Here is an 18,956-nt window from a genome sequence, read left to right on the forward strand (position 1 = left end):
CTTAAGCAAAACTGAATTATTTTTGTCTAAAAATGAGCAAAAACTATTCCCTGGATCATCAGCCAATGAAGTAACACTTTTGATTCCAAGGATTCTGTACAGTAGAAAGTTTATAAGCATTTAAAATTAAATTAAAGTAGTAATAATTTCACTCCCAGCTAGGAATAGAGGGAACACACTACAAAGCTTTGAATCTGTTCAGGGCAGCCTGAGGCTGTAATTATCTGATCTATTCAGTAGGTGTTGATGACTGTTACAAGCTTTGGGACACCTCCTTATTTGTAGCACACAAATACGACTTAGCCTTTTGGATTGCATATCCCATACACTGTATTGTATAGGATGTGTTGGAGCAATAGATTTTAATTGTAAACCACTTTGGTTGCTTCTGTTGGATATAAAGTACTGTGCCTTATTTTGTTCCTATTTTCATGCCCCTTTTGCCTATTTAAAATTGTCAAACCTTAAAATAATAAATGATTAAAGAGCTGAATCTCAGTATTAAAACAGATGACTTGGGCTTCGTACATGATGTATCTGATTTAGTTCAATATTATCATCATTGTATTGGAGGAGTCACCATGAGAGTCTCCCCAAAAAGATATTCTCATTTTTTTAAAATTCCGCCCTGTTAAGGAGTTCCACGTAGCAATTGCTTCTAGTTCCTGGTGTCATTGCATGCAACAGCCTCTAGATGGCATAGTGTCTTGAGCTGCATAGAACTCTTGTGTGTCAAGGTGTGTCTGTTTGTGGTTCTCAGGCACCTATGGTTTTTAATCTAGTTAAACAAAAAAGGCTATTTTAGCTAGCGAAAAGAGGGGGCATAATCATGTAAATATTCCCTCCCAAACTGGATCACACTGATTTCAAATAGAAATCATCTATCATTATAACTGATCCTCGCTCTCGACTTTTCCTTGGCCTTTGTAACAATTTAGAAACCCTGCCCCCAATTCAAATACAGCCAGCCCTTTCTCAGACAGGAATATCCTGAAGCATTCTTGTGCACCTTTTCTTCCTCACCAGCCTCTCAGTTTGAGCAGCGAATGGGTCTTTGCACCGCTCTCCAGTTAGTTTTGTTGTTTTCCTTCTGAGCAGCCTTCTAATCAGATTTTTCTTTCTGTGATGGAAGAGAGCCAAGAGATTGTAAAGGTGAGTTAATTTACTTTTTTTTGCTTAGGATTTTAATGCTTTTGCAAGAATTAATGTCCTGTTTAGAGTGGAGAACAAAAATCGTGCCCATTTTGCAGTTGTCAACACAAATAACTAGGTTTTCTGATTTTCTTTTAAACGAGCTGTACTTTGGTTGTGTTTTGGCACATATAAAAGAACATACTATTTTGAATTGCTGCACTGTTTTTATAAACCACATATTTACTCCTTCCTATACTGTAGAATTTAGACACACCCTGAGCTGTGGGAGAAGGGTGGCATATACATAAGTATTTGGATCTGCTAAAATTACTTGGGGACATCTGAAATGTGTGGGTGAAGGCTAAACCTGCATGCAGACACTCCTACGATTACTTAGAAGCAAGCTTGCTGCCATCTTCATAACTCCACTGGGGATTCTGTTTTTTAAAATGTGAAGGAATGTTGGCATCTGGCAGGTATATATAGAGAGAGAGAGACTGAGAGAGATCAATCTAATGAATGTGATACCAGCTCATAAAAAAGTGAAGCAGAAGACTGGCATGTTTTGATTAATGATCTCTTGTATGCATGGACCCTCTAATGTGAAAACTGCTTTCAGGCCATAATAAGCAGTTGGGAAGGTGTGAAAGACCTATGCCATTGCTTTCTTGCATTCCTCAGTGGCATGAGGTCCCATCTTAGGGGAACAGCTTCACTGAAGGAGTAGACCCATTGGAATTGTTGGAGAAAGGTAAGGTGACTTAGTAAGTCCTTTGGGCACCAGGTACATCAGGTGGGATTTGGGGAACCCCTGGATTTACAGCTCCAGACTACAGACACCAGTTCCCCTGGAGAAAATGGATGCTTTGGAGGGTGGACTTCATGGCATTGCACTCCATTCTCAAATTTCTAGACATTTTCCAGCCTGGGTCTGGCAACCCTAACTTACCCATGCCCCACCAGTGGCAAGGAAGGACCTGGCAACCCTATTTCTACAATAGGATGATATAATATGAACAATGCATTTAAAATATCCACTATTTTTCCCCTCTTCAAAAGTCATTATGTTGACTGTAGGGATTTTACCCGTATGCATCAGATAATCATAATTTAACAGAAGATCATTGTGCAGAATCTTGTCAATCTCTGGGTGGAATTCTCCTGCAGTCTTGTACTTTGACGCTGCCCTTTTGGGACTGCAGTGCCCATGTGGAAGAAGTGCATAGCAGTATTGCGGGGGGTGGAGTGAGGACGGACCTCTCTCCTCCATCCTGTTCAACACACTGCTCTGCTGAGAGGGGGCAGCAGCTTAATCCCATTGTCCTTCTTCACTCCAGTTTGCTGATCCTCTCAGTTGTTCATTTGCAGGAACCCTGTTACCTCAGGAGTAATCTTTCCAGAGAGGAAAGGGCAGTAATGGGGTGCTTGTTGGAAAACCTGTGTTCATTTTGGACACAAATGATATGATACTAGCGTTTCTAGTTTTTGGTGGAAGGATTTTGAAGTTATAAGAGTCCTGTAACCACCTCTGAATCTCTTGCCTTGAACATCTACAGTGCTGACATTAATCAGCTGTGGCTTGATAGCAGTTTCCACTACTGAGGTTGCAAACAGCCCTTTAAACTGTGCCCTCCTCTTGCAAAAGTACAAAATGTGTACCGAAGACAGGCACATGAAAGATGGCGCCGCTAAGCATCCCTTTTTTCTCTCTGTTGGCAAACGAGGGACCAGGGAAGCCTTGTTTACAGATCACTCATGAGGTGATAAGGGTCAAATTGGGACCCAACCTTCACTTATACGCAAGAGCCAGTGCAGCCCAATGTTGACATAGAGACAATAATTTCCACATGTCAGTGATCTTTTGCTTCACACCAACAGAGTGACAGTTTTAATTTCCACCCACTAATTCATAGTAGCCCTTAGAAGTATTGCTGTCGTATCTGGAGACTTGTTCCTAAAAAACCTGGGACATGAAACTATGTGTCCTGCAAGGCATCAGCTTGCATTAACTTGTGAGCATGCTGAACAGGACTCTTCTGCTACCCCTGTCACTGTAATCCACTGTATTCCTTGAAATGCTGCTCCTGGGGTTAACACACACATGGGGTACAACATGTGAATCTACCGTAGGAGTGGGGAAATTAGCAGAAACCATACACAGCCCTCTGTTTGCAGATGTGTCTTTCTGTGTCTCACTTGATTTTTTTTTAACCAATGGGCAGGCAGAAGAAAACAGTGGCCAACAGGAGGAAAATAAAAGTTCAAAAGAAAAGACTCCTAAAAGGATCATATATTTTGCAAGTGGTGAATCTCTGGAAGAATTCAGTTCGGAAGAGGAAGACCAAGAGGAGGACACTCATGATCCCTTTGACACTGTGAGAAGCAGCTGGGCTACTACCTTGAAGAGACAGAATGTGCATGTATTCTGTGTCCCCTTAATGAGAAGACAGGGGAAAGGTTAAAGGTGGTTTAATTCTATGTGTTTGGGGGACTTGCGTGATTGAAGAGTGAGTGACACTTCCGATGAGCATCTAAAATGATTGCTATTAAAGCTTGTAAAAAAATGAGTCCTCTTCTGTGACAGAAGGGAGGATGCGAGAGGGCAGGAGACAGCCTAGTGTGAGAACTACCAGCCAATGATTGGGAAGCGAGTCCAGGAAGCTGGCTGCAAAAAATTACCCTTCCAAGATCCCTTCAGAGTTCTGCCGACTCTTCCTCTCCTCCTTCCCAAAGCAGTTACTTGGGGAAACTTTACCCTTCTGCTCTTTCCTGCAGCTGCTATAGTTGCTTAGTGCTGCTAATCAAAGGGCTAGGTGTTTCTAAGAGATTGGATTTTGTGGAGCCTGGTCAGTTATGAAAGGATCAGTTTATATAGCAAAATAAACTATCAGCCTATGGATAATTGCCTCAAGGAGAAACTGCCCCCCCCCCAATGCTGGAGATAGCCCTTCTTGGTCTCAAGGTCAACAGTAGCATGAGAATGTCCAGACAGTGGTACTGTAGTGTTGCAATATTTTATTAAATCAGGTCATGAAGAAAAATAATTTTGTTTAGAACCTGTTGCCTATAATCATTGTTCATAGATGAGACAGATCTCATTCCCAACTGAGCAGGAAAATAAGATGTTCAGTTTAATGCGGGGCTTTGTTTTCTTTTCATAAAATAATTTTATCTTTACATTTGAAAATTAGATTTCACCAGAAGTCACCATGATTACAGGCCATATATAGCTATGATCTGCCTTGTTTTTTTTGTTTTTTGTTTTTTACCGAGACAGAATCTAGTTCCTCCGTTGTTGATATGCTGTTATTGATATTGTGTTATGTTTCACTGAGTGGTGACCTCTGTCTCTTTTTTACAGACTCATCTTTCTTGGGGTGCTTACCTGCGATTTTGGGCACTTCAAGTTGCAACAATTTCTTTTTTTAGTAAGTATGTGTTTGGCTTTGGCTCTTGCAGCAGTGGCCAGTTCGATAAAATGAGAACAATTAGCACATAATTGGCAAGCAATGAAGACAAAGTCACAGTTCTTTTGGTGAAACTGTTTTCGTCCTCCTCCAGCAACCCGAGGTTTTAAAAGGGTGGTTTCCCTCAGCTCAGCCAGTTAAGTGCAGGAGGGTCCATAACAACATGCCTTGGCATACATGGACAAAGTAGCTCCCTCCAGCTCAGCTTTGTTTCTCCAGATGACTGTTGGTGAGCCGGGAATTCACCTGAGCTCTGCTTCGATGGTGTTGTATGCACTGTGGCAATGACAAGGCCCAGATGATTCCCTGCTGTTAGGTGCTTCTGCATCCTTAAAATGTTGCCTTTCTCCTTCCAGCCTGTGACTTTCTTGGTGGGAAATTGGCTGCATTATTTGGACTTGACCAACCCAAGTATCAGTATGCAATAGACGAACATTATAGAACTCAGAGAAAGGTAAGCACCATATAACCCGGTGTGAAGTAAATGCGTCAGGCATTTAATTTGTCAACAAGATGTTTTTGTGTGATTTGATTTTCAAGAGTTAATTATGAGCACACAAAGTAGACAACTAGCCCCCCAAGAAGAAAGTTAAAGGAAAGAGATGAACAGGGGTAAACAAATAATAAAAATAATTTTATTGCTTCAGCTTTGGCTGTATTGAGAGCTTGTTTTCTGTGGCTAAAGGAATAAAGCCCGAAACTGAACACAGTACTCCAAGTGAGGCCGAACCAGAGCAGAGTACAGTGGTGCCATCACCTCCCAAGATCTGGACATGATATTCCGTATGATACAGCCCCAAATCCCATTTGCCCTTTTAGCCACCGAGTCACACTGTTGACTCATGTTCAGTGTATGATCTACTAAGACTCCTAGATCCTTTTTGCACATGCTACTGCCAAGATGCAGAAGGGAGTAGCTTTGCCTCCTTTCCAGTGCAGCATCCCAGCCTGCATGGCTGTTTTTCCACATGGTCCTCCAGCCCTGGGAATATACTTTGTTGGTGTCAGAAATGGGGTGGGGGCAGACCAGGAAGACCGGTAACCTTCAGCACCATCTGCTGATGGATTGTGGAATCTAACTATTTATGTTGTAAACCGCCCTGAGACCTATTTGGAGAAGGGCAGTCTAAAAATGTAATAATAATAATAATAATAATAATAATAATAATAATAATAATAATAATAACCCTGTGCCCATGGCTTCCAGGCCTTTTTGGTTCAGAAGTGATGCTCTGTTGTGGGACTGGACACTGTCAGTTATTCATTGTGTATGAATACATCCTTCTCACTGTAAGAAGCAGCAGAAAGGGGAGAGGCCTGCTTCAGGCCTGGGAATTGCCACTGGAATTGTCCACTCCAAATATTTATTGCAGTCCCATCAGGAAGTCATTGCAGGCCAGTTATTCCACTGAACTGATTCATAGTGATGGTTCACAGCCTCGAATGCTCATCCTAGTCAATTACCTCCATGGAACCTCTGCATAGTCTTTCCTTGGCAAACCTTCAAAGCAAAAGGACAGCCATAACAAATAGTTATTTTGTTGCAAGCTAAGGCAGTCCTGTTGTTTTCTTGTGAGACAGCTGAGCAATAAAAAGTCAGCTTGGAATAGGGAGATTTGGGAAGAGTAAAGATAAACCTTTGTAGCTGTGAAGTTCTAAGGATTTGATGAGGGAGGCTCCTTTGAAATCTGGCGACGTAGAAGCCTTGAAGAAATTGTAGCCCTCGTTCACCAAGGCAAATATCTCATGCTGCTGCTGCACTGAAGGACTTCTGCAACTGCAACTGAATTATGACTGTTGCTCTGTTCTCACAAACAGCACATCTGCTGGAAATGTAAATGTAAATAAATACCAATAGTTCCGGAACAAGAACTCATCTGAAGTTTTGTATTTGCCTCATCAGTCTGTGTACTGTACTACGGTCTACATGGGGACCGCTTTAGTATTTACCAAGCAATGTATGACTTATTTATGCTGTCAGTTTATATATTCACCCCATGGTCATGTGATTTTTATGCATAATATTGATAATGTGCCATCATGGGATTCTCAAAGCAAGGGAAGAGTAGAGGTGGTTTGCTACTGACTTCCTTTTGCGTAGCAAGTCTGTTTTTTCTAATATAAATCATGGCTGACCCCACTTAGCTTCTTCTCGCCTGTTCAGGCAGTTATGGTTTTTATGCACTGTTCTGCTATTTATGCATTCTCATTAACCTCAACTCACAAAACAACTGCTGCTGTCTAGTTATTGGCTCTAATTTAATTTTTGCATAAATGAGAAATTCTTGCATGTCAGCATCACATGCTTGTTCTCAAGCAATTATCTGAGTACCTTGGATTTTTTTTTAAATATCCACCTGTTACTGTCTGGGATATGTTTCAGGAAAGTGAAAGTGATGAAGATGGTGATGACATGCTGGAGATGGAGAGAACTGCTCCACCAGATGAAAAACAGCATCTGGAAATGCAGAATATAGGGTACGGGTCCCTTTGTGGCAAAGACTCACCTGCATTTTATCAGAGGGACACATCTGCAAACGTCATTGAATGTGAAGAAGGCAGTTTGGCAGATCAAAAATTTAACCCAGCCCCAGGAAATGAATAATAATATATAGCAGTGTTGTGAGTCACTACACTTCCCCTGAACGCAATGTCTGTTCAAATGTGTGTATGTGGGGAGGGGAAGCTGAGCTACTCAGGAAGTGATTCCAGGGAGGCTTGTTTGAAGCTTGGCAATGATTCCTCATCAATTAGAAGATAACCTTTCCTAAAAGACTATTTCTCTTTACTGCTATCTTGGCAAATGTTGTGTAGCTGCTGTGACTGGTTGTGTATGTTTTAAAATGCAATTGTAGTTCAGTTAGGACAATGAGACGGAGACTGCTCACTTCCTTTTCTCAGTCAACTGCATGTCCTCAGAATTCTCTAGAAAGGCAGAGCTCCTTCTGAAGAGAAACAGATAAGCAAATACAAGATTTTTTGGGGGGGGGGGAATCACTACCTTAAAGGAAGTAGGTTCTCTTTTTGCTAAGGCTAGGCCACAAGACAATGTGTGTCTGAGTGAGAAAATCCCACCTAAAATACAACTTCCTCTGCATCATATATCATCTTTATACTTCATATAGTAGTTAACACTTCTGTTTGTATGCTGAGAAATTAAATGTACTGAAATAGTGGTATCACGAGATTTGAATGCAATAATCAGGTCCTGAAAAAGGGAACTATTGACATAGGATGTCAGATGTTGTAGCATGGTGTGTTAGCACATGCCCAGAAGTGACCAAGCTTTTACCAGTTGCCAATAAGATGCAGACTGCTTTTGCAGCACCTAACTAAGAAGAAGAAGACGAAAAAGACGACGACGACCATGGCAAGATTGTTGGGCCAAATAAATGTTATTAAATCTACTCCACATTCCTGAGTAGTAAGAATTCCAGAGCTTCAAAGCCTGTTCCTAAGAATGGGCCTTGAAAGGGTCCCCTCCCCTGGCCCCCGGCCAGGCAGCTTAAGGTGACTTTGGGCCGCAGCTCACAGCCTGATCAAGTGGGGCGGGTGGGGGCTGGCCAGCTCATTAGCAGGCCCGGGACAGAGCTCCTTAGCAGGCAGTCGGGAGGCCCTCGTTAACAGGCCCAGCCTAGCAGGCCAAGAGGCCCTCATTAGCAGGCCCTCCACCACGGCCCTTTGTCCAGGGCCCTCTTCACTTACCTGGTGTTGGCTTCAGGCACTGAGGTGCATCTGAGAGCAAAGAGGCTAGAGTTCAGGGACAAAGGGTGGGAGCTGCAGAGGCAGGGCCAATCAGGGTGCAGCCAAGGATTGTGAGAATCTACTAGTTGCTGGTTCAATAACATGCACATTTGTTAAGATTCACTGATTTCCTTTCTTTACATGGAGTGGAAGATGGGCACTTGTTCTGTCTTGTGTTGTATTCTGAACTGCAATTTGATTTTTTTTGTTCTTGTAATTTTATTGTTAACAATATTAAAATTTGGGATTTTTTCTTTATGTTGTTGGCAAATCTTCATGTAAAAAGGCGATTGTCATTTACAATGGCCATGAACTTTAAGAAATATATTTTACTGCTTTCTTTATTTCTATAACTTAATTAATTTTAGTTACATTTTTATACTGCCCTTTATACTCATTGTCCTAACTGAACTACTGCCCTTCCAGGGGCTCAGGGCATTTTGAATGGGGCTTCAAGATGGAAGCATCAATACAGTCATAAGTTCATCTGAGCATATACAGAATATGTCTCAACTCCTTAAATGCAGTTCAGGCACTGCTGGTTGTCCAACCTAAACAACAAAAATTATTTTGGGAGGTCTGTTCATGAAGAAGAAAAACCTGTTTTTGTGTACCCCGCTTTTTACTACCCAAAGGAGCTTACTATTACCTACCTCCCCTCTCCCTGTAACAGACACCCTGTGAGGTAGGTAAGACAGAGAGCTCAGGGAAAACTGTGACTGGTCCAAGCTGGGCTGCATGTGGAGAAGTGGGGAATCAACCTGGTTCTCCAGATTAGAGGCCGTCATGCTGGCTAACATAAGTATGACGGGGGTCTCTAAAAAGAAAGGTACAATCTTGTGCAGACTTACTAGGGGCTAAGTCCAGCGCAGCTTTGCCCCATCTTCACTGGAAGTGAAATTTAATACCAAGCTCCTGGAGAGACATGGGGACCTGGTGCTGGTACATGTTGTGAGGTATGAGGGGCCACTGAAAAACTCTTCTGTTCTATGTGGGTTCTAAAAGGGAGTAGCAACAACAACAACAACAACCTTTATTGGCATAAAAAATGGGCCAGATCATAATACAATCAATTAGTTCTTAAGTTCACACAGCTTAATTGCCATTTGCAAGAATTTAGCCACTATCAATTGTATCTGGATCCTGATTGGAGAGAAGGAACTGTACCTTATCAGAGTAGCCAGTACATGTTACTAAGAGTAAATTTAGAGCTTTAACATTTGTGGTTCAGTGGTAGAATTCTCTCTAGAAGGAAGTCTTATAGCCTGCTTTATAAAACACTACCCCCCCCCCCCCGAGTGCTCCTTAGTGAGGAATAGCTACAGCACTGCTAGAAAGTAAACAGCTGAAATCTTGGCATTCTGTCTGTTGAAATCACCTGTCCTGCAGCTGTCAAAGGAAAACAGGCTCAACTCAAGGTGGCAATCCAAGTGAGGATGGTAGGTGAACTTTGGATAGCTCTGCTACCCTAATGGCTTTTGCTCTGGTTTCTCATACTGCCTCCTCCCCAGTCTCCTTGCTGCCCTTCCTATTCCGTGTTTAGAAGTAGAGTGGATTCTTATATGCCACTTTTCTCTACCTGAAGGAGGCTCAAAGCGTCTTACAGTCGCCTTCCCTTTCCTCTCCCCACAACAGACCCCCTGTGAGGTGGGTAAGGCCGAGAGAGCCCTGATATCACTGCTCGGTCAGAACAGCTTTATCAGTGCTTTATCAGCGAGCCGAAGGTCACCCAGCTGGCTGCATGTGGGGGAGTGCAGAATTGAACCCGGCATGCCAAATTAGAAATCCGCAATCCTAATCACTGCACCAAACTGACAAGAGGCAGTAGTTGTCATACAACAGACAGAGGGCATGTTGTCTGCCAGCCCTTCATGCCCTGATTGCGCAGAGTTGTTCTGAAGAGACAGCTATTAAGGCTTAGTAAAAGATACATTTTAAAAATCTCTTGTGCCATACTGGAATGTTTTGGGTTTATCCTCACAATTACTAACATATTTTAGAATCACTAGCACACATAACACATTCCTAAAAAGTAGGAGGGGGGAACAGAATCACCCCTTTTGTGTTTTAAAATTCATCCTAAACATTTATAGAGGGATCCTTAATATGCATATGAAATGAAATGTGCTCAAAAATGCTCACATGCTACTTTCTGATCCTGAGCACCATTCATTGATATGAGACACACCTATTTTTATTGGGGAGTCTTGCTGCATCTTTCCACCAGATGGCACTGCATAATAAAATTTAATTTGACGACCTTCTAAAGTAGCCCAATATTAAACCTTTTTTATTCTGCCATTACACTGTTTAGAAGGATGATTACTTCTGTTTTATGTATTTCTTATATTAGTTTATATTTATAATTAGAAGATTAGATTTATAAGACTGCAGCACCATCTTTCACGTGCCCAGCTGTCTCAGGACTTATTGGACTTATAGGCCACCCCTCTCTTTCTAAGTCTCAGGTTGGCTAATGAGAATCAGAAGGTTCAGATATGTATAAAAAGATAAAAACATAAGATGTATAAAAACTGAGCTGTGTTAAAATTGCTCTGCTTATCCCACTAAATCAAATAGATCTAAATGATGGTCATGGTGATGGAGGGGGGTGTCAGGTGGGAGGGAGGCCCATTTTGTTGTTTCTATGTGCACTGTATTGGCCTCAACCATACACCTGGTGGAAGAGTGCTGTCTTCTAGGCCCTTCAAAACCCTGGAAGCTCCAAATGTCCCTGATCTCTGCTGGTTGCTCATTCTACCGGGCTGGAGCCAGGGCCAAAGAGGCCAAAAAGGACCTGGCTCTGGTTGAAGCCAAGCACACTTCTTTGGGGCCAGGGAACATAAGCAAATTGGAGTTTGTTGATCACAGAGCTCTTCAAGGGAAATATTTTGAATAAATCTTAGCTGGTCTTAAAGGTGCTACTGATTTTATTGTGCTACTTCAGACTAACACGGCTACTCATTTGAATCTATATTTGGAAAGGCCATCCCTCAGGTACACAGGGTCCGGACCACATATGGCCTTAAAGGTTAAGACTGGCACCTTGAATTTGACCTTGAATTCAACCAGTAACCGGTGTAGCTGATGGAGAACTGGTTTGATATGGGTCTTCCACAGGGTCTTTGTGATGACCCAGGTGGCTGCATTCTGTGCCAGTTGTAGTTTCTGGATCAAGGTAAAGGGAAGACCCACATAGAGTGAGTTACAGAAATCTAGCCTCAGGGTGACTGTCATTTGGATCACTGTGGCTAGGTGTTCTGGGGCCAAATAGGATGCTAGCAGCTGGTGCAAGTGGAAAAATACCTGGCATGCTACTGTTGTGACCTGTGCCTCCATAGTAATGGAGATATCTAAGGTCACTCCCAGGTTCTTGACCGTCTGCATAGTTGTCAAGTACATTCCATGAACACAGGGGAGGCACACTTGCTCTTCTGGGCCTTTCCTTCCCAGCCACAGGACCTCTATCTTCAGAGGGCTAAGCTTAAGGCAACTTTGGTGGAGCCATTCTGCCACGACTCCCAGGCACTCAGCCAGAGATTTGGGTGGGGTACTCTGCTGGTCACTCATTAACAAATAAAGCTGGGTGTTATCAGCATACTGGTGACACCCAAGCCCATATCTCTGGACCAAATAGGCTTTGTGCATAAAGATGTTAAATAACAATGGGAAGAGAATCACACCCTGCTGAACTCCACAATGCAGTTAGCAGTCATGCAATTGTTCCTCCCCAATAGTGACCCTCTGTCCTCAACCCTGGAGAAAGGAGATAAGTCATTGTAGAGCTGACCCCCATATCCATGGGATGGCGAACTAAGAGCTCATGATCTATATAAAGCGCTGCCATGATGTCAGCACCAACCTGCCTTGGTCCAATTGGCTCCAATGGTTGCCCGTAAGAGCAACTAAAGCCATCTCTGTTCCATGACCGGGACAGAACCTGGACTGGAATGGGTCCAGGACCGATGCTTCATCTAGGTGTGCTTTTAATTGGTCCTCAGCAGCATACTCAATCACCTTTCCCAGAAATGCTAAGTGCAAAATGGGGCAGTAATTGGCCATGCCCCATGGGTCCTATGATGGTTTCTTCAGTAAAGGTCAAACCACTGCCTCTTTTAAATGCCCTGGGAATGTTCCCCTATCCTCTCATCGCCTTTTAAAAAGATCCACGAGGGGCATGGGTCCAGGGATCAAGTGGTTGGCCTTACCAAAATTAGCAACCTATGTATATCAGCTTGTCAATCAAAAGTAATGCTTGACTGGCTCATTTGCATTGCCTAGATGTGTAGTTTAAAGGTAAAATATATTGGGTTAGGTTATCATCTTTCACTCTGAAAATGACTCTCTTCCCTTTGTTAACAGTACCCATCAGTGATGTGTGCAGATTACGGGTTGAAACGTGACAACTTCATGTTGCCAGGTCAATTTTGTAGGGATTTTACCATGACAGAGGATCGAAATCCCAATTTGTGTTAATCCATTTACAAGTCTGTACATTTGACAGGCGCCTGACAGGTGTCTGTTGCATAGAGCAAGACAATGGTAACTAATTTTAACAGTGTCAAAGCTTGAATGTTATGGGTGATATATCACCCCTTCATCTCATTTCCATTCTATAAGGAGGCATCAGAGTGAAGAAACAACCAGGCATCCATGGGAATGTGATTTTACCTAGAGAGTGGTATGAGCTGAATGTTAGGAATGCCATTCCAAATTCCAAGAGGGGAAGAAATTCCCACAGGACTCTTAAAAACCATCAAGGCTAAACTTCCATAAAGGAGTGTATGTTAAGAGCATGTAAGGTGATTATTTTCTGCCTGTTTATACTTTAATTTCACAGTACTCATGAATTGTAGAGCTGGTCAAAGATACAGCAGCGTGTGGTACAAACACATCAGGTCCTGGATTTTATTTATTTAAAACATTTATATCCTGCTTTATTACTCATCAGCTAACCACACTACACCAGGTCACAAGGATATTAAACATAACAACAAACAATATTTTAAAAATCATAGTTTGAAGAAGAAAAAGGGGAGTTGGTTTTTATACTCTGCTGTTCACTATCTGAAGTAGTCTCAAAGTGGCTTACCATCACCTTCCCTTCCTCTCCCCACAACAGACATCCTATGAGGTAGGTGGAGTTGACAGTGCTTTCATAGAACTGCTCTGTAAGAACAGCTCTTACAGGACTGTGATTAGCCCAAGGTCACACAGCTGCCTGCATGTGGAAGTTTTGGGGAATCAAATTATTATATACTCTAACATTTAAGCAATGGGGGGAAATATTCTGTTTTGGACAGAATGCGCAGAACTATCTGTCATCTCTAGGCATCTTTCAGAAAGGGAAAGTTTTCCTTCCCCATATTTTTTAAAACTATTTTTCTGATTGATTCCTCCAGTCTTTCACTGTTTGTAGGCTTTTGAGTCTCAGCACTTTGTTTTTCCTCATTTCTTTTGTCTCATCATTTTCTGCCTGTGCTAACAAATGTATACAGGGAAGTTTTTTTTTTAATATTGATATCTATAAAAGTATATGGCCATCATAACTTACCCTTGTGCAATTCCAGATGACTGTGAAGCACACACTGGAGTAAATGTGATATTTAACATATAGATTGGAACGCCCCAGGTGGCAAATCACCAGAACATGGCCATCTATGATTATCTCAACTGTCATTGCAAATAGATGCATGGCATTATGTGGGATGTCACACAGAGATTTTGCTGCTGTGCTACAAATTAAACAAAGAAGGCCCCTTCAAACTGTGACCTGTGCATAGCTTTTTGAATGCACATCCCATCAGACAAGGTAGGGACTGACTTCTGAGTACATATACGAGATCAAGACGTAATGTCTGCTACATGCATATTGACTTGGTGGCCTCATTATAATCAGTAGGATTCACTTCAAAATTATTACGGCTCTGATCAGGGTATAAGGGTTTGTTTTCATGAGCACACATTTCTGTTTCTTTAATACAGAATAGCTAAAATATGGAATAGGATCAGGAAGTAAAGCCCTGGTCTCAAGAACACATACATTTAGTTAGTGTTCAATCTGAATTAGCTAAAAACAGCACTGTCTGTTCTCAACACTTTTGTTTACTTAATCTGCATTAATTACCACATCCTGGTGTTGTACTCTTGCAGTGCAATCCTGTGCAGAGCCACTCCAGTCTAAACCTATTGAAATCAGCAGGTTTAGTGTAGAGTAACATTGCATAGGCTTGCACTGTCATTTACTAAAATGGACTACAAGTACTATCCTAATGGAAAAGACAGCAAAATACTCTTTAACTACTCACAAAAAGAGTGTTTGTGGGATAACGGGTGCAGGTCTACTCACAAACCTATGGGTGTTGGGGCTTTTCATTATACTCTCCAAGTAACCTGTTCTCCCTTCCTCTTACTTTTTTGTAGTGAACATTTGGCCTGAAGAGGAGTTCTCGACAACTTGAAAGTATGTTCACTAGGGACACTAAGTGCCAAAGCAGGGCCTGGAGATCTGGAATTTACAATCAATCCCCAAGCTAAACAGATCAACTTTCCTGGAGAAAATGTCAGCTTTAGAGTGCAGAGTCCATGGCATCATACTCTACTGAGGCACCTCCCCTACTCCTCTGTCACTCTCCCCAGGCTTCACTCTGAATCTCTTTGGATTTCCAGCAGATTTGCCAACCCTATTACCTCATGACATTTCAGCGCATCTTAATAAAAATGTTCATTATAGCTATTCACAGAAAAGTAATCTAAAAATATACAATTAATTCAGTCTGTTCTTTAATCTTGAGATTGAAACATACAGTTAAAGCAAAATAAGACCTATCAACTCAATGGCAAAATTCCAAATGTAACCAGCCTTTGAAGTTATAACTTGCAAATAAAACATTCCCAATCCATTCAGTTGTGGAAGTCAACTCAATCCAAAAAAGGTGCTAAACTGTCAGATGGGTTTTGACTCCCATCTTCACCAGCAGCTATTTATATAGCGTACAGACTTCAATTAATCTTCAAAGTACATTCATGAAAAATCATACTTCACTCATATATTTTTAAAGATGATCAAATTATACTTTAAAGTACTGGAACCTCCAGGCTAAATAAGAAATATTCTGAACCTGTTACAAATATTTAAAATTATAATATATGTCTTCCTAGGATATACACAAAGTAAACTATTCACAAAATGGGACCTGAATCCAACCATCACTTATGAGAGCATGTTCTCAGCACCTTCAATGCCTCTTCATGCATTTGATGGAAGAAGCACTGGTTCACCAAGGCTTATGCCATTCTAAATTAAGGTGACCAGATTTTAACATTGGTAAAATGGGACACCATTGACTGGGGGGGGGGGTGTGTTCTTGATTAAATATTTGTTCTATATGGAGCAACAAAAAGTTTCATAGAACGCAAAAAATAGTATTGTACTATATATATTTTAATTTCAACGTAAGTACAATTTGCCAGGTACCCCCAGATGTCGCTCCAAAGTTGGGACAATCTGATCACTTTATTCTAAATATGTGTGTCTTTAAGGAGTTACAAGACATATTCGTTATTTTGACTGCAACAAATTAACATGATTGGGTAAGGCAGCCAGGCAAACATGTATTTTATATACTGCACATATAAATATATATATTTTAAAGTGGGATGAGATCAACTTTGTAAATGAAATAATTTTTGAATGATCCTACTCCACCCTTCCCAGAAACTGAAAGGAAGTCTTCCCACAATGCCGGATGAGACCATGTGCCCAACTATTTCCATCATTCCGCTAGCGATAACAGCCTCATGGATTTGGAACGCGACAGGCGTAAAATAAAGGCAACAGATTCCCTGCTCACAGGCGCGCGCGCTCTCGGGGCGTGAAAGCTCCACGCAGCCAGTCAAACCTATCACGCCTCGTTAGATTTTCCCTCTATAAGTGTGCCTATTCAAATGGCCACTTTTGAAAAAACTGGGTGTTTTTCGACGGCCTCTCGGCGCGTACCGCTCAGCCTCTCTCGAAGACCTCCTCAACCCCCCGCGCGACCAGGAGCGCCTGGAGAAAGCCGGATTGCGCCACGCTCAAGATGGCGGGGCGGGTTAGCCACTCTCAAGATGGGGAGGGGGGCTGTCTCCTCTCCGCCCCTCCCTCTTCTCCTGCGACTGACTCCCCCCTTGCTCCGTGCCCAGCCACTTTCCCGGCGGTGACTTCCGGAGCGAGAGAGAGCCCGTCCCATAGTAACTGCGCGAGGTCTGGGGACACCAGAAGGGCCACTCACTTCCTGCCCCGCAGCCAGAACGGGCGGAGAGCGGAGCCCGGTGGGCCAGGAAAGCGCGGAGCAGCAGCAGGAGCTACAGCCGCCGCCGTCCCCTTCCCCGTCCCGCAGCGAGGGCGAGACAGCTGGGCTCCGCGCAGGAGGGCCAGGCAGGTACCGGCTGTTCCCCCTTCCTTGGGCCCCAGGCGCGAGTCGGCGCCCCGCTTCCTTCAGGGGGCCAAGAGAGACGGCGGAGCTGAGAGCCGGCGGATGCCCCCGCCCGCCCCCAGGTCTTTGGACAGGTAGGGAGCCGCTCTGCCCCTGCAGGACTTCGGGGAGGCCCAGCCTGCCTTGTGCGCGAAGCCCAAAGGCTCCCAGTAGAGTTGCCGGGCTGGAACTGGGTGTCCGTTATGCGCTTTCAGCATAAACGGGGGTTTTCTGGGTCTCAATTAAATGCAAAGTAGGAATGTTTGAGAAGCCCAAGGATGGCGGGAGTGCCCAGCGGGTAATATTGTAACAGTGTTCAAGTGAACGTTGAGGAATTGAGTGGCGACGCCAGTAGACCTCGCTCTTGTTTCCTTGCTCGGTAACTCAAGCATCTTCTTTTGGGACTGAGCATGGCGAGTACAATTTAGAAAAAAAAATGTAACTTAAAGCAACTGTTTTTCAGAGCGGATAGCATTTGTCCTGCCTTTTACTCCCTTTGAAAGGCGTGCAGTGTTAGTTGGACAGCCTGCTTGCATTAAGCCTCTTTGGATCACAGGGAGTATGCTGAGCAATCGGATACTTTCCTTACAAATTTAGGTGCTAAAAGTCTTCCTGCCATTTTTATGTGCTCTGGCAAAGAAAGCTGCTCTGGGGTCTGTGTGTGCCTTATTTTTTGAAAAGGGAATTGTACCGTGGCATATTTAGGGCAGCTCCAGGTGGGTGTCATAGTGCACATTTTGGGCTGCAGGAAATTATTCAGGCGAATTCTGGTACTTTCAGACTTGAGCTGAGCTAGTGGAAGTTCCACTACATGTTCAGTGGAGCCTGTGTCATGCGGATTGGCTAGGTTGGGGAGGCATGCTTAGGGGATTGGAAGTAATGAAATGTTGGTTCACTGACAGGGTTAGACATTTCTACTTTTGAAGAATAATCTAGAGGAATCTGGCATTTGTTACAGAGAAATGGGAAATGTGCCATTGATGGCTCACTCTGTGCCTCAAGGGAGATGCTCTTATTCAGTTATTAACTTCAGAGTCGGTGATGAAAGATTTCTATTCTTGCATAGTTGAACTAGGTATTAAAACTCTTCCAGGTGGTTATAACTTGTATGTGCATAAATACACAATCTTCATTAAAAGTGCTTTTATATATCTAAAGAGCACAGGCCAGGTGAAATGGTTTAGGCAATTGAAGGGCTGAAGGAACACCATGGTCTCCAACCTTTCCAATCCCAAGGTCCTCTGGGGTTGGGAGTGTATATCAAATGCATGTGATATGAAGTGGGGAGCCAGAGTTACGACTTTACTGGTGTCAAGGCAGGGCCATGGGAAGCAAGTAAAGAAGCAAACTCTTGAGTTGGGAGCCACAAGCTGAGTACCAGGAGATGTGCCATAGTCAGGAATAAGCTGACCGTCGGCGAAGCAGAAATCCTCTCTACCACTGTGTGACTTTGCCTCAGCAACTTGCTTCTCTTTTCAGCATCTGTGCAAAGATAGGCAGGAGATTTGCGTCTTTACTTCCAAAAAGGAACAAAAAATAGATAGGGGTCTATGACACACCCGAGGGTCCCAGCTCTTGAAGACTTGTGGTGCAGCCTAATCTTCTGCTCTAAAAGGAAGCATCTTAAATTTTAGACATAATTAACAGGTGCTTGCCCAACAATCTCTAAGCAAGAGACTTTCCCAGACAACTATGGTTGTTTCAGAATAAAATTAGTGCAAGAAGGTGTTTTATAAACTGCTTTGTCTTCTTGTTCCTGTCAAGACTCAGCGAATTTATGGCGACCCCACAGGGTTTTCAAGGCAAGAGGCATTCAGAAGTGATTTGCTGCTGCATAGCAACCCTGTATGTCTGTGGTAGTCTCCCATCCAAGCATTAATTAGGATTAACCTTGCTTAACTTCCAAGAACTGATGAGATTTCAAGATTTGCAACTTAACTCAAATATCCCTTGGTTCCTAGGACTTAACCAGTCAGGGAAATTTGCCATTTTCACTTTCCCTGATGTTCCTTTTTTCCTCTCTCTACATCTGTGATCCTTCTCATAAGCCACTTCTCAGCCCCTGAAATCTGTGAAGTCTGCATCTGTCCTTTAAGGCTTTTTCTTGTGTTGCATTTTTATGGGGATTCCTTGCTTTCCTAATGGGAGTCTTGGT

General features: G+C 42.9%; 2 protein-coding genes across 6 annotated transcripts in view; both read left to right on the forward strand.

The window, feature by feature from the left end:
- The first annotated feature begins 110 nt into the window (after positions 1–110).
- FAM177B (family with sequence similarity 177 member B) lies at positions 111–15,226 on the forward strand. Of its 2 annotated transcripts, XM_077340233.1 has the most exons (6): positions 111–1,152; positions 3,357–3,509; positions 4,496–4,562; positions 4,958–5,055; positions 6,985–7,079; positions 14,769–15,226. In XM_077340233.1, exons 1-6 carry the CDS (start codon positions 1,126–1,128, stop codon positions 14,782–14,784), a joined length of 456 nt encoding a protein of 151 aa, XP_077196348.1. In that variant the 5' UTR covers positions 111–1,125; the 3' UTR covers positions 14,785–15,226. The 2 variants fall into 2 exon arrangements, with proteins under 2 accessions (XP_077196348.1, XP_077196340.1); XM_077340225.1 differs by lacking the exon at positions 14,769–15,226 and having other exon boundaries at positions 6,985–8,603.
- A 1,030-nt stretch (positions 15,227–16,256) lies between these two features.
- Positions 16,257–18,956, forward strand: part of DISP1 (dispatched RND transporter family member 1) — a 96,876-nt gene continuing 94,176 nt past the window's right edge. Inside the window, exon 1 of one of the 4 annotated variants that reach the window (XM_077340247.1) lies at positions 16,257–16,768. In XM_077340247.1, coding sequence (XP_077196362.1) covers positions 16,427–16,768 — 342 coding nt within the window. In that variant the 5' untranslated portion in view covers positions 16,257–16,426. Of the gene's footprint in view, positions 16,897–18,956 lie in introns of all 4 variants that reach the window. The other 3 variants (XM_077340298.1, XM_077340308.1, XM_077340255.1) reach the window with 3 other exon arrangements.

The sequence above is a fragment of the Paroedura picta genome, chromosome 1 (genome assembly GCF_049243985.1).
Source record: "Paroedura picta isolate Pp20150507F chromosome 1, Ppicta_v3.0, whole genome shotgun sequence".
Lineage (NCBI taxonomy): Eukaryota > Metazoa > Chordata > Lepidosauria > Squamata > Gekkonidae > Paroedura > Paroedura picta.